This window comes from Tamandua tetradactyla, chromosome 17 (genome assembly GCF_023851605.1).
Source record: "Tamandua tetradactyla isolate mTamTet1 chromosome 17, mTamTet1.pri, whole genome shotgun sequence".
Lineage (NCBI taxonomy): Eukaryota > Metazoa > Chordata > Mammalia > Pilosa > Myrmecophagidae > Tamandua > Tamandua tetradactyla.
Window position 1 is genome coordinate 15,339,266 of NC_135343.1, and position 14,120 is coordinate 15,353,385.

Sequence of the window (14,120 nt, forward strand, 5' to 3'; positions counted from 1 at the left end):
TTTAGAGGAAATGGACGGGTTCCTGGAAAGACATGAACAACCAACTTTGACTCAAGAAGACATAGATGACCTCAACAAACCAATCACAAGTAAAGAAATTGAATTAGTCATTCAAAAGCTTCCTAAAAAGAAAAGTCCAGGACCAGATGGCTTCACATGTGAATTCTACCAAACGTTCCAGAAAGAATTAGTACCAATTCTCTTCAAATTCTTCAAAAAAATCGAAGTGGAGGGAAAACTACCTAATTCATTCTATGAAGCCAACATCACCCTCATACCAAAACCAGGCAAAGATATTACAAAAAAAGAAAACTACAGACCAATCTCTCTAATGAATACAGATGCAAAAATCCTCAATAAAATTCTAGCAAATCGTATCCAACAACACATTAAAAGAATTATACATCATGACCAAGTAGGATTCATCCCAGGTATGCAAGGATGGTTCAACATAAGAAAATCAATTAATGTAATACACCATATCAACAAATCAAAGCAGAAAAATCACATGATCATCTCAATTGATGCAGAGAAGGCATTCGACAAGATTCAACATCCTTTCCTGTTGAAAACACTTCAAAAGATAGGAATACAAGGGAACTTCCTTAAAATGATAGAGGGAATATATGAAAAACCCACAGCTAATATCATCCTCAATGGGGAAAAATTGAAAACTTTCCCCCTAAGATCAGGAACAAGACAAGGATGTCCACTATCACCACTATTATTCAACATTGTGTTGGAGGTTCTAGCCAGAGCAATTAGACAAGAAAAAGAAATACAAGGCATCAAAATTGGAAAGGAAGAAGTAAAACTATCACTGTTTGCAGACGATATGATACTATACGTCGAAAACCCGGAAAAATCCACAACAAAACTACTAGAGCTAATAAATGAGTACAGCAAAGTAGCAGGTTACAAGATCAACATTCAAAAATCTGTAGCATTTCTATACACTAGTAATGAACAAACTGAGGGGGAAATCAAGAAACGAATCCCATTTACAATTGCAGCTAAAAGAATAAAATACCTAGGAATAAATTTAACTAAAGAGACAAAAAACCTATATAAAGAAAACTACAAAAAACTGCTAAAAGAAATCACAGAAGACCTAAATAGATGGAAGGGCATACCGTGTTCATGGATTGGAAGACTAAATATAGTTAAGATGTCAATCCTACCTAAATTGATTTACAGATTCAATGCAATACCAATCAAAATCCCAACAACTTATTTTTCAGAAATAGAAAAACCAATAAGCAAATTTATCTGGAAGGGCAGGGTGCCCCGAATTGCTAAAAACATCTTGAGGCAAAAAAACGAAGCTGGAGGTCTCGCGCTGCCTGACTTTAAGGCATATTATGAAGCCACAGTGGTCAAAACAGCATGGTATTGGCATAAAGATAGATATATCGACCAATGGAATCGAATAGAGTGCTCAGATATAGACCCTCTCATCTATGGACATTTGATCTTTGATAAGGCAGTCAAGCCAACTCACCTGGGACAGAGCAGTCTCTTCAATAAATGGTGCCTAGAGAACTGGATATCCATATGCAAAAGAATGAAAGAAGACCCATCTCTCACACCCTATACAAAAGTTAACTCAAAATGGATCAAAGATCTAAACATTAGGTCTAAGACCATACAACAGTTAGAGGAAAATGTTGGGAGATATCTTATGGATCCTACAACTGGAGGCGGTTTTATGGACCTTAAACCTAAAGCAAGAGCACTGAAGAAGGAAATAAATAAATGGGAACTCCTCAAAATTAAACACTTTTGTGCATCAAAGAACTTCATCAAGAAAGTAGAAAGACAGCCTTCACAATGGGAAACAATATTTGGAAATGATTTATCAGATAAAGGTCTAGTATCCAGAATTTATAAAGAGATTGTTCATCTCAACAACAAAAAGACAGCCAACCCAATTACAAAATGGGAAAAAGACTTGAACAGACACCTCTCAGAAGAGGAAATACGGATGGCCAAGAGGCACATGAAGAGATGCTCAATGTCCCTGGCCATTAGAGAAATGCAAATCAAAACCACAATGAGATATCATCTCACACCCACCAGAATGGCCATTATCAACAAAACAGAAAATGACAAGTGCTGGAGAGGATGCGGAGAAAGAGGCACACTTATCCACTGTTGGTGGGAATGTCAAAGGGTGCAACCACTGTGGAAGGCAGTTTGGCGGTTCCTCAAAAAGCTGAATATAGAATTGTCATACGACCCAGCAATACCATTGCTAGGTATCTACTCAAAGGACTTAAGGGCAAAGACACAAACGGACATTTGCACACCAATGTTTATAGCAGCATTATTTACAATTGCAAAGAGATGGAAACAGCCAAAATCTCCATCAACAGAAGAGTGGCTAAACAAACTGTGGTATATACATACGATGGAATATTATGCAGCTTTAAGACAAGATAAACTTATGAACCATGTAATAACATGGATGGACCTAGAGAATATTATGGTGAGTGAATCCAGCCAAAAACTAAAGGACAAATACTGTATGGTCCCACTGATGTGAACGGACATTCGAGAATAAACTTGAAATATGTCATTGGTAACAGAGTTCAGCAGGAGTTAGAAACAGGGTAAGACAATGGGTAATTGAAGCTGAAGGGATACAGACTGTGCAACAGGACTAGATACAAAAACTTAAAAATGGACAGCACAATAATACCTAATTGTAAAGTAATCATGTTAAAACACTGAATGAAGCTGCATCTGAGCTATAGGTTTTTGTTTTGTTTTGTTTTGTTTTGTTTTGATTTTACTATTATTACTTTTATTTTTTTCTCTATATTAACATTCTATATCTTTTTCGGTTATGTTGCTAGTTCTTCTAAACCAATGCAAATGTACTAAGAAATGATGATCATGCATCTATGTGATGATGTTAAGAATTAATGATTGCATGTGTAGAATGGTATGATCTCTAAATGTTGGGTTAATTTCTTTTTTTCCGTTAATTAAAAAAAAAAAAAGAGAAGGGATAATTGGAGATGAAGGGATACAGACTGTACAACGGGACTGGATATAAAAACTCAGAAATGGACAGCACAATACTACCCAATTGTAATGCAATTATGTTAAAACACTGAATGAAGCTGCATGTGAGGTATAGGTTTTTTGTTTTTGTTTTTTTTGTTTTTTTTTCTTTCTATTATTGTTTTAATTCTTATTCTGTTGTCTTTTTATTTCTTTTTCTAAATCGATGCAAATGTACTAAGAAATGATGAATATGCAACTATGTGATGTTATTAAGAATTACTGATTGTACATGTAGATTGGAATGATTTCTAATTGTTTTGTTAATTCTTTTTTTAATTAATAAAAAAAAAAAAAAGATACCGTGATTGGTTATTTTATACATTCTGCCCACCTTCCTTAAAAGAGAATGAGAATTGCAAATCTCCTAGAATTTTTATGTAATTCAGCAGAATCTATAGGTATTTCTCTTTGTCACAACATTTGAAATTTATTCACTACCTGAATAAATTGTTATGCACCTGAAGGAATTTTTTCCTTAAATACTCATAGTGAATCTAAAAGTTAATAGGAAATATAAGCAGAGAGCAGATTAATTCTTGTGCACTGATTATATCATCTTTTAGATCTTTGCAAGACTAAGTAAATGTTACTAACTTAGAGTAACTGAATCCTTTGCTATCTTTAACAATTTCCATGCAACTGTGGCCTGTTTATGTTGCTTAAATTCAGCTTGTCCTTTCTCACTGAACCATATCCCAAGACTTAAACAACTGTATTTATATTAACCAAAAAGGAATGTTTCACTACTAAAAGCAGTAGTCAGCTAAAACCAGATCAAGTTTTAGCTTTGTGCATTTTCCTCGTTGTTTATTAATGCATGGCATCACTTCCATAGCCATTAACTAAACTTACTATACAAAAAATATTTTGTGCCAGATAAATATTATAGTTAATGCTGTAGTGCTATTTTTGTTGTAGTTCACAACTTTTAAAAGCGTCTGTGCAAATGAACCTGATAATACTTATTTCTCTCTTTTGAGACCAAAAAGCAGCAAATAGCACATTTGGGAAATACTAACATGTAGAATTTATTTGCAAGTAACTGATTAGGTGTAAACTCCAATCTGTTACAGTCATTTATGTTGACCAAAGAGGAGTGTGTTTCATTCTGTCCTTTCAGCCCCTTGCCTGTGTTAGATTCAGACTTGAAAGAAATTTAATTTAAGACTCATGTTGGCCATTCTAATATGTGGGCTAATCTGCCTTTCTGTAAAGTTGGTTCTTATTTTCCAAGTCGTTTTTGGTTCTTAATAAATTATTACTGTTCAGTCATCCTAATATCCAGGGTCTTGTAATGCTTTGTTCTATGAGACCCATCCTGGATTGCATGGAAAGCTACTTCACTAGTTCTGTTCCTTTTCATTGTCAGTGGGAAGGATCTTGCCCTACTGCATAAATCATAGAACACTATGCCAAAATAATTGTGACTAAAATATGATTAGAATGATTAATATGCCATAAATTTTAAATAATTGGAAAATAGTCTAGGATTCAAAATATTCCTAATTCCATTCCTCACTATTTTGGAACGATCCAAAATATTTACTGTATCATAGCAATTTATATGTAGACATAGATACTTTCAATTCCTACTCAAAAATACAGTCATATCTTGATGACTTGTAGTGGAGGAGGTAGGGATGAGGTTAGAAATGGAAAGAAGGAATAGTGATGTGGGTAATTACAACAGGAAAAATATTCACCGCTCCTCCTGTCCCCAGTATGGGCAGGAAAATGGAAAAGAGCATTAGGAGCTATTTTATTAAGCACCAAGTCTATACTCAGTTTCAGTAATTTACTTTAAGGACTCAGAGGGCCCAGAACAGCTCATATATTCATGCTACAATTTATTTCAGCAAAAGAATAGAGATTAGAATCAGCAAAGGAAGACGGTGTCTAGAGTGGAGTCTAGGAGAAACTAGGCATGAGCTTCTAGTTGTCCTCTCCCAGTGAGGTAGCACAAACAGCACTTGATTCTTTGAGCAATGAGGAATGACAACATGTGTGAAATATTGCTGCCCAGGGAAGCTCACCTGAGCCTTGGTGTCAAGGGTATGTATTGGTAGTCAGCCATATAGGTGTGCAGTGACTGCATAACTGATTTTAACTTCTCAGTGTCTAGCCCCTCCAGGAGTCAAACTGATACTGCATAACCGTGAACCCAAGGTATACAAAAACAGACATTCATCATAAATAACACTGTGAACATAAACTATCTGGCATGGCCCAAGTTCTCAGGCATACAGAGACACCTTTGTCATGCAGGATGTTACATGGACTGAGAGGTTATCTTCCAAGAACCATTCAAGGACTAGTCCTTTCTTTGGAATGTGCAGGGTTTGAGCACTCAGGTCTGCTGAGTTAAACTTTTACTTCACAGGCGCTTAGGAACCTCAGTATCAACAAGGCTTTGGGGAAGGGACTGAGGAGAGTGTGGAAGTGGGTAGATGCAACCAGTTGCTCTTTTGAAAGTAAGGGAGAAAGGCTAGCCTAAAGTACAAAGCATTCTACACTGGAGGGTGTCCGTGCATTGGTGATTACAAGAATTTATTTAACAATTTGAATTCTTAGGTGTCTGTTACTAGCTAGTCTCTGAGTACTTAAACTTATTATGCAGTTCAAGTTAAATAATGGAAAGGGAACTGGGCTATTTTCTGTGTATTTATGACAATATATTGTAAAAGTCTCCTTGGTTTATCTGTATGATTTTTAGCTTTTATGTAGACCACTTATTTATACTTATTACCACAGAAGACTGGTGAATACTGAGAACTTAGTCCTAATAGGAGCAGTTGATAAATAAGTTGCCTGTAACTACTTTGTAATCTTTTTTGATTGCGCCATTTTTGTTAATATTTTTCTTGCCTGGGAAAATTATTTAAAAGTAATGGTCAAATTTTAAAATTGTGCATGGAAAAGATATATCCAAGGAGCTCTGACTGTAACATTTATTCATGAAATGTTTAAATTGAACATATTTTTTCAGGGAAGAATAGTACTTCCTAAGTTTCCTAGAACTTGAGATGTTTCCTAAGAAGTAATGACAATTTTATATGTTAGCCAGATGTCTGTAGGGTGGTTTGCTCCTTTGGGAGCCGCACTTCCCTGCACACTGGTACTTGCTCTTGGTGGGGTAATGACAGGCACATTTACCCCGTTCTCTCCATCCCAATTCTCTGCTTTTTCATCCAAGACCCTATATAGTGTAGAAGACTGTCTTTGGTCACTTGTATTCTGGACCTGAAGTCCTGGTTGTTTTTCTTGACCTATTGGTTTTTAAAGAGTATGTTCATTAATTTATGCATATTTGTGAATTTTCCCATCCCCCATGTGTTATTCAATTCTTTCTTCCTTCCATTGTGGTCAGAGTATGATTTCGTACTCTGTGTATGATTTCAATACTTTTAGATCTATTGAAACTTGTTTTATGTTGGAAGATATGGTCTATCCAGGAGAAGAATCCTGCACACTAAAGGAGAATGTGTTTTCTTCTGCTGTTGGGTAAAGTGTTTAATATATGTTTGCTAGGTCTGTTTGGTTTCTTGTGTCATTCAAGGCTGCCATTTCCTTATTTGTTCTCTGTCTCGATGGTCTATCCATTTTTGAATGAGGTGTATTACAGTAGCTTTCTCTTAATGTAAAAGCATCTATTTACTTCATGTATTTTGGGGCTCTGCTGTTAGATGCATTCGTTTATAATTGTTATATATTTTTATTGACCTCTTTATCAGTGTATAGTGACCTTGTTTGTCCCTCAAAGCAGTTTTTGACTTTAAAGTCTCTTTGACCTGCTCTTGGTATAGCTGCCCCAGATTTTTTTGGGGTTATTATTAGCTGTTATATATTTTTTCCATCCTTTGCTTTCAACTACTTGTATCTTTGAATTTAAAGTGAATCTCTTGTAAACAGCATATACTTGAGCCATGCTTTTTAAAATCCATACTGCCAGTCTCTTCCTTATGACTGGATGGTTTAATCCACTTACATTTAAAGCATCTACTGCTGATGCAGCACTGTTCCTCTACCATTTTTCTCTTTGGTCTTTGAAACTCTTACATTTTTGTCTCTCAGTTTCTCTGTTGTTAATGCCTACTTTCATATTTATTTTATTTTTTTAGTGTACCATTTTGAGTTCCTTCTCATTATTGCTGTATGTATTTGTCATATATTTTCTTTGTGGTTACCATGGGATTTAAATTTAACAATCTAAATCAATAATAATTACATTTGATTTGATTTCCATTTAACTTCATTGGTTACATGTATACTGTTCCTATATCCCCTCCATCCCTCTACTTTTTTGTTGTATTTATTACAAATTATATCTTTATACATTGTATGTACAAAACAACAGATTTATCATAACTTTGTATGCATTTACATTTTAGAGCTGTAAGAATTATATAGTGGAGTTACCTACCAAGAAAATGCAATAGAATAGTACTGGCATTTATAATTACCCATATAGTTATCTTACCAAAAGTATTTATTTATTTTTGCTGCTTTGATCCACTGTCTAGTGTCTTTTCCTTTCAGTTTGAAGACTTCCCTTTAGCATTGCTTGTACAGCAAGTCTAGTGGTGACATATTTGCTCAGATATCATTTATCTGGAAATTTTTTAATCGCCACTTCCTCATCTTTGAAAGACAGTCTCACCAGATATAAAATTCTGGGTTGGCAATTCTTTTCTTTCAGCAATTTAGGTGTTTTTTTTTGTTGTTGTTTTTTTTCCCATTGCTTTCCTGATTCTCTGGTTTCTGATGAGAAACTGGAACTTAATTTTATTGGAACTCTCTTGTGTGACCCACATTACTTTTTTTCTTGCAACTTTCAGAACTGTCTGCTTGTCCTTGTATTTCAGCAGTTTGAGTACTGTGTATCTGGTCTTGGTTCTGTTCGAGTTTATCCTGCTGGGGTTCAGTAGGTGGCATTCTTCTTCACAGTTTAGCCAACCTATTAAGAAGATCAGCCAAGGTGAATACAGTAAGCAAAGTCTTCTCCATGTTTTTTGAGCTTCAGTCTTGTCTTGGGCTTGTGCTTAATTGTGGCTTTAGGAAATCCCCTGTTTTCAGGAATTCAGTGCCCCTCCACTCCCTATTAAATAGATTTCGCACTCTCCCCCAAGGTTGTTCTATTTATAACTTAAAGCAGGTAATCTTAACCCAAGCTGTTTTGTCTTCATTGTTTCTTGCACCGCCTTATCTGTTCCTAAGGTACTCCTGCCCACAGAGCGAGTTCTGGGAGGGTGAGATAGAGAGGAGTTTAGTCTTTCATGTTACCACCAGATGGATTTTCAGGGACATACAGGCACTGAGTTATGCACATGCTGGTTAATCTGTTCCCTCCTGAATAGCAGTTTGTCTCCCCACCATCCCAGGAAGGGTATGGGGAGGGCCAGCAAGGTCATCACAAGTTTCTTCTATGTTTTTTTTTAAAGTTGTTTTTTCTTGATTTGTCTTTCACCCCATTACTACAACACTTTAACTGTTTCCCAGAGTGCTGAAGATGTCTTTTCCAGTTCTTGCTAGTTGTTCTTAGATTTAGGGGTAGGGAACTGCATGCTGGAGTATCTTATGCCACTGTCTTGTTTGACCAGAAGCCCTCTAGTACAAAATTTTTGAATCTTAGATAATATCCTGAAAATATCCTGTATACCCTCATGCACCTCAATGGTAACACCGCTTTGTAAAACAGTCTTTAAACTGTGAAATTATTTAATACATTAAAACTTGACATTTAATATTTTCCTTTTATGATGATGCCTTTTTGAAAGTCAAATTCTAACATTAATACTGTGATAAGTTTAGTACATGCCCAATTTTAATACTTTATTCCCTGAATTTAGGTGCAAGTTATGGAAGAGAAATTAAAAGCAGCTAATATTCAAACCAGTGAATCAGAGACCAGGTTGTATAAAAAGTGTCAAGATCTGGACACCCTAATACAGGAAAAAGATGACATCATACAAAACTTGGAAATGCAACTTGAAGAGCAGGTTAGGAAGAATCTGATCATTACAGAGTACTAGATATGAGTGTTTATTTATACATGATCACAAAGATAAAAGAGATAGCCAAAGTTTTGTTAAGAAATCTTATTTATTTTGTCAGCCCACGGAATTGTATCACATTTATTGATGAAAGATGCAGGTTAAATAGTATTAACTTTTGCTTTTATGTCTGGGACATTTTTAAGACAAGTGCTAACTCTTTTTGAATCTGGCTACCTCCCTTAATTTTTAAATTTTAGTGTTTGAGTATAGTTTTTAAGTTGAAAACATTTGGTTATCAGCATGTATTTATTTCTGTAAAATGTTTGAAAGACATCTTAATTTTAAATTATTAGGATGTAGGGAATATTTATAGAACATTATATGTATTTTTGGAACATTATATTTTAAATATATGTTTTATGCTAACCATTGTGCTTATAAATATATATAGGGTTTTAAAACCACTATATTGAGTTCAAATATAGTATTTAGTTTATTTTAAAATTGCATTGAGAAAAATTTCATAAGATTTATTTACTTAATTGATAATTTAATATCATTTAAATATAATCACTAAGAAATTGCTAAATATGCTGAATTGTTTTATTTTAGCATTAAAAAAAAATTTATCTGGGGATCACTGTTTCTTTAGATCAGTGATTTTGAGCTTTTCACTTCCCAGTCTCCATCTCTCCATCTACTGTGATTTTTATGCTAATCACATTCTCAGTAGTTTTGTGACCAAAATAAGAATTTAAGGTTGCTAAATGTGAGTTACAGTTTTTCAATCTTTATTTTTCCCTTGGTCTTTTTAAATTGATGTTTGAGAACCAAAAAAAAAAAAAAAAACCTGGTCCCTGAGGAATTTCCAATTCTCATCTCCCTAAATGGGTTGACACCTATTCTACTATTCTAACCTTAGACCATTTCCAGAAATGTTTATTTTTGTTGGTAAATTCAGTGGATTGGTTTCAGTATTTGAACTTTGAGAGAAAGAGCATAGTAGTAATTAAAACTAGAAATATTTGCATATTACCTAATGGCTTATTTTTGTCTCTGCTGAATAATTTTTCTCATTTTTTATTATATTCAGTAATTAGGAGGTAGATTTACTAATTTAGAAATAGGCTTTAAGTAGATTTGCATTTTTAACTTAGGACGTAATGTTTCCAGGCCAGTGGGCTTGGGTTTGAAAATCACAAACTAACTACTAATGTTATTTCAGAAACAAATAAGAATACAAGAAGCTAAAATAATAGAAGAGAAGGCAGCTAAGATCAAAGAATGGGTAACAGTTAAGTTAAATGAGGTATGTATTGCTAAATTTTGCCTTTTATTCTTTTTAGTAGAAAAGTAGATCTCTTATCTACTTAGTAGATAAGTCTAAGTAGATAAGTCTAATGGTCATTATGAGTCAAACAAAATTCTGATCAGTTGGTGCTGCTGTCTTTTAGTAAACTTAGGATAGATAGTTTTACATTTTAATATCCAATATATTTCTAAAATTAAAATATTGATAGGCTCGTGGTAATCAGTGTTTATAGTTAATGTTAAACAATTAATTAGTTTAAATAATTGTGGAATATATGTGCTGACCTCATAAGATTAGTGTTTTTGGTATCTGAGAAGTACACATTATTTAGTTTATATGACATATAAAAGGCTGAAATAATTTTGGTTTAAAACAATTTAATACAGGGACTAACAATTTTTTTTTTTTGCTTTAAAAAATGTTTATTTGTTTATTAGAATAAAGTTGTGGGTTTATAAAACAAAAGAACAGGATTCCTATATACCACCCCTACCCCCAGTACCTTCTGGTTTCCTTTATTTATTTATTTTATTTTGGAGATGTAACTCCGGTTTTTTTTTTTATTATTAATTTTTTAATTTAAAAAATATATAACAACAAACACAAACATTCTTAACTTATGATCATTCCGTTCTACATATATAATCAGTAATTCTCAATATCATCAATAGTTGCATATTCATCATCATGATCATTTCTTAGAGCATTTGCATCAATTCAGAAAAATAAATAAAAGACAACAGAAAAAAATTCATACATACCATACCCCTTACCCCTCCCATTTATCGATCACTAGCATTTCAATCTAAATTTATTTTAACACGTGTTCCCCCTATTATTTAGTTTTATTCCATATATTCTACTTTTCTGTTGACAAGGTAGATAAAAGGAGCATCAGACACAAGGTTTTCACAATCACACAGTTACATTGTGAGAGCTGTATCATTATACAATCATCTTCAAGAAACATGACTACTGGAACACAGCTCTACATTTTCAGGCAGTTCCCTCCAGCCTCTCCAATTACATCTTGACTAGCAAAGTGATATCTGTTACCTCCAGTATAACCTCTTGACTCTGTTTGGAATCTCTCAACCATTAATACTTAATTTTTCTCATTTTGCTCTTTTCCCTTTTGGTTGAGAAGGTTTTCTCAATCCCTTGATGCTGAGTCTCAGCTCATTCTAGGGGTTTTCTCAATCCCTTGATGCTGAGTCTTAGCTCATTCTAGGATTTCTGCCCCACCTTACCAGGGAGGCCCACACCTCTCGGAGTCATGAGGGACTGACAATTTAAAACACTTTGGGAAAAAATAAATATCAAAGCCGTAATTATCTAGGTCAAAATCTATGCTGATAAATTTATCTATTATTTGTTCATTGTTTCTTTTTTGTTTTGCTTACATATAGATTTATTAGGTATTAACATTTTCTAAATATTATAATTTGCTAGTACGTTTAAGATATGTTGTCCATGTATAAAAGAATACTGTTATGTTCTTTTAGCTGGAGTTGGAGAATCAGAATCTTCGTTATATCAATCAAAACCAAACTGAAGAGATAAAAGCAATACAATCAAAGCTACAAGGTATGAGTACTTTAACTAAGGTGGCTTAGTTGGATTTATTTGCCTATATAGAATTGTATTATTTTTTTGCTAATGTTTTATATACAATGATTAATATAAGAAGTTATTTTTATGGAATGAGAGAGAACTTCAGAATGCCTACACCCACACAAACATTGGACCTGAAAGTGGAAGGCAAAGACAGGACTGACAGTCCATAGTGGCCGGGACCAACTGAGAGACTCAGTCCAGGAGGGTATTTTCATCTAGTGGAATCATTGAACCAAGGAAGACATAGGAAAGCTATAGTCAGTAGGAGAGAAGAAGACCAGCCAAATTGTTGGCTTAATCATCCAGAGGGGAAAGTCAATTGTAAGTGGAGGATGGGCAGAAGGATATAGGAGAGGAGATTAAGAGATGGGCGGAAGGAACAAAGTGGGAGGCTGAGTGATATAAACTGTGAATAACTATAGCACTTCAAAGCTCCTTTGCCTGGTCACACATTTATTAGCTTTGCTCAATCATGAAAGTAGAAATAGTTTTGTCCAGTTGATCTGGACCTATTTTGCCACTCTGTTGCATGTGGGCACCCAGCTGTGGGCTTAACCAGACCTATTGACATGTATCGGCAGTCCCTACACAGCATTGGTCCTTGTTGACATGCAGTCCTCTTCCTCAACCTCAGTCTAATAGCAGGGGGTGGGCAGACAGATTCTGAAAGCAGAGGGACAGAGAGGTAGGAGAGGGAGAAATCTAGAGACTGCCAGTAATTGAAGTTCTAAATCCATGGGTGCTAGACCCTTGAAGAGGGGGAAGGTACAGGTAGAAATCACATGGTCTAGAAGGGTCTTCTATTAGGAAAAAATCTACTACACTTATTGCTAAGCTTATCAGGAGCCTGAGAGAAGACATAAAGTAGGTTGTCTTTGAGGAAATTTCCACCATCCCAGGAATGATGTTAAAGTCTTGGGAATGGGGTAAATGTGTATTAAAATCCAAGGACATTGAAATCCAGTCATAAAAGTATTTGTCAGAGGATGTAAGCTATTTTCTGATTTTCATGAGATCAGTTCTTAGCCTGGAAATATAACTTCTGTGTAATATACTTATGTCCGGGTGATACCAGAGCCAACAGGAGCTCCCAGAAACCCAATAGAGGGTCTTGTGTCCTTTGATGTGAAATAAAAGTATCGTATTACCAGAGTAGTTGTGTCAGCTGACCTGGGAGGTTGATCAGGAGTGTGTTGCCCATCTCTCTGGAGGCCCATTTCAGCCTGTGGCTTGGATGTTGCAGTGGCCTGCTGGGTGTTCCTTTGTTTATTTTTACAGCTTTATTGAGGTAAAACTGATGTACAGTTTTGCATATAAACTGCACATATTTAAAGTGTACAATTTGATGAGTTTTGACAGAAATGTATAGCTGTGACGCTACCACAAGATAACAAGCCTATCCATACCCTCAAAGTTTTCCTCATGCCCGTTTGTAAACGTCTTCCTGCTTCTTCCAGTCCCAGTCCACAGTCAACCATTGATTTGCTTTCTGTCGCCATAGATTAGTTTGTATTTTCTAAAATTTTATATAAAAATATAATTATATAGTATATATTCTTTGCCCTCTTTCACTCAATGTAATGATTTTGAGAAACATCCATGTTGTTGGATGTATTGCTTATTTTTATTGCTGCATCATATTTCATTGCATGGATATAGCACAACTTTTTATCCTTAACGAGCATTTGGATTGTTTCCAGTTTGGGACTATCATAAATAAAGCTGCTGTGAACATTTATTTATAGTCTTTGTGTAAAAATATGCTTTTATTTGTCTTGGATAACAACCTAGGAGTGGAATTGCTTAGTTAATGGTAGGCACATGTTGAACTTTTTCAAAAACCGTGAAATTGCTTTCCAAAGTGATTATACTATTTTTTATTGGTACCACCACAGTATGAGAGTTCTAATGTTCCTTATCCTTGCCAACATTTGGTATGTCAAGCTTTTTAATTTTTCCCATTCTGGGTGGGTTTGTATTAGTATCTCATTGTGGTATTAATTTGCATTTCCCTAATGACTAATGATGTTGAGCATCTTTTCATATGCTATTTCATTCTTCTTTTTCCAACTCATTTTGGCTATTCTAGATCTTTTATTTTCTGTATAAATTTTTTAAGTGGCTGT

The 14,120-nt window shown here is 34.7% G+C and overlaps 1 protein-coding gene across 4 annotated transcripts in view; it reads left to right on the plus strand.

Annotated features, from left to right (window-relative positions):
* PLEKHH2 (pleckstrin homology, MyTH4 and FERM domain containing H2) overlaps window positions 1-14,120 on the plus strand; it is a 129,635-nt gene that overhangs the window by 41,426 nt on the left and 74,089 nt on the right. For all 4 annotated transcript variants that reach the window (XM_077134106.1, XM_077134107.1, XM_077134105.1 and 1 more), the window contains exons 4-6: window positions 8,919-9,068; window positions 10,291-10,374; window positions 11,883-11,964. In XM_077134106.1, the coding sequence (XP_076990221.1) occupies window positions 8,919-9,068; window positions 10,291-10,374; window positions 11,883-11,964 (316 nt within the window). The remainder of the gene's footprint in view (window positions 1-8,918; window positions 9,069-10,290; window positions 10,375-11,882; window positions 11,965-14,120) is intronic.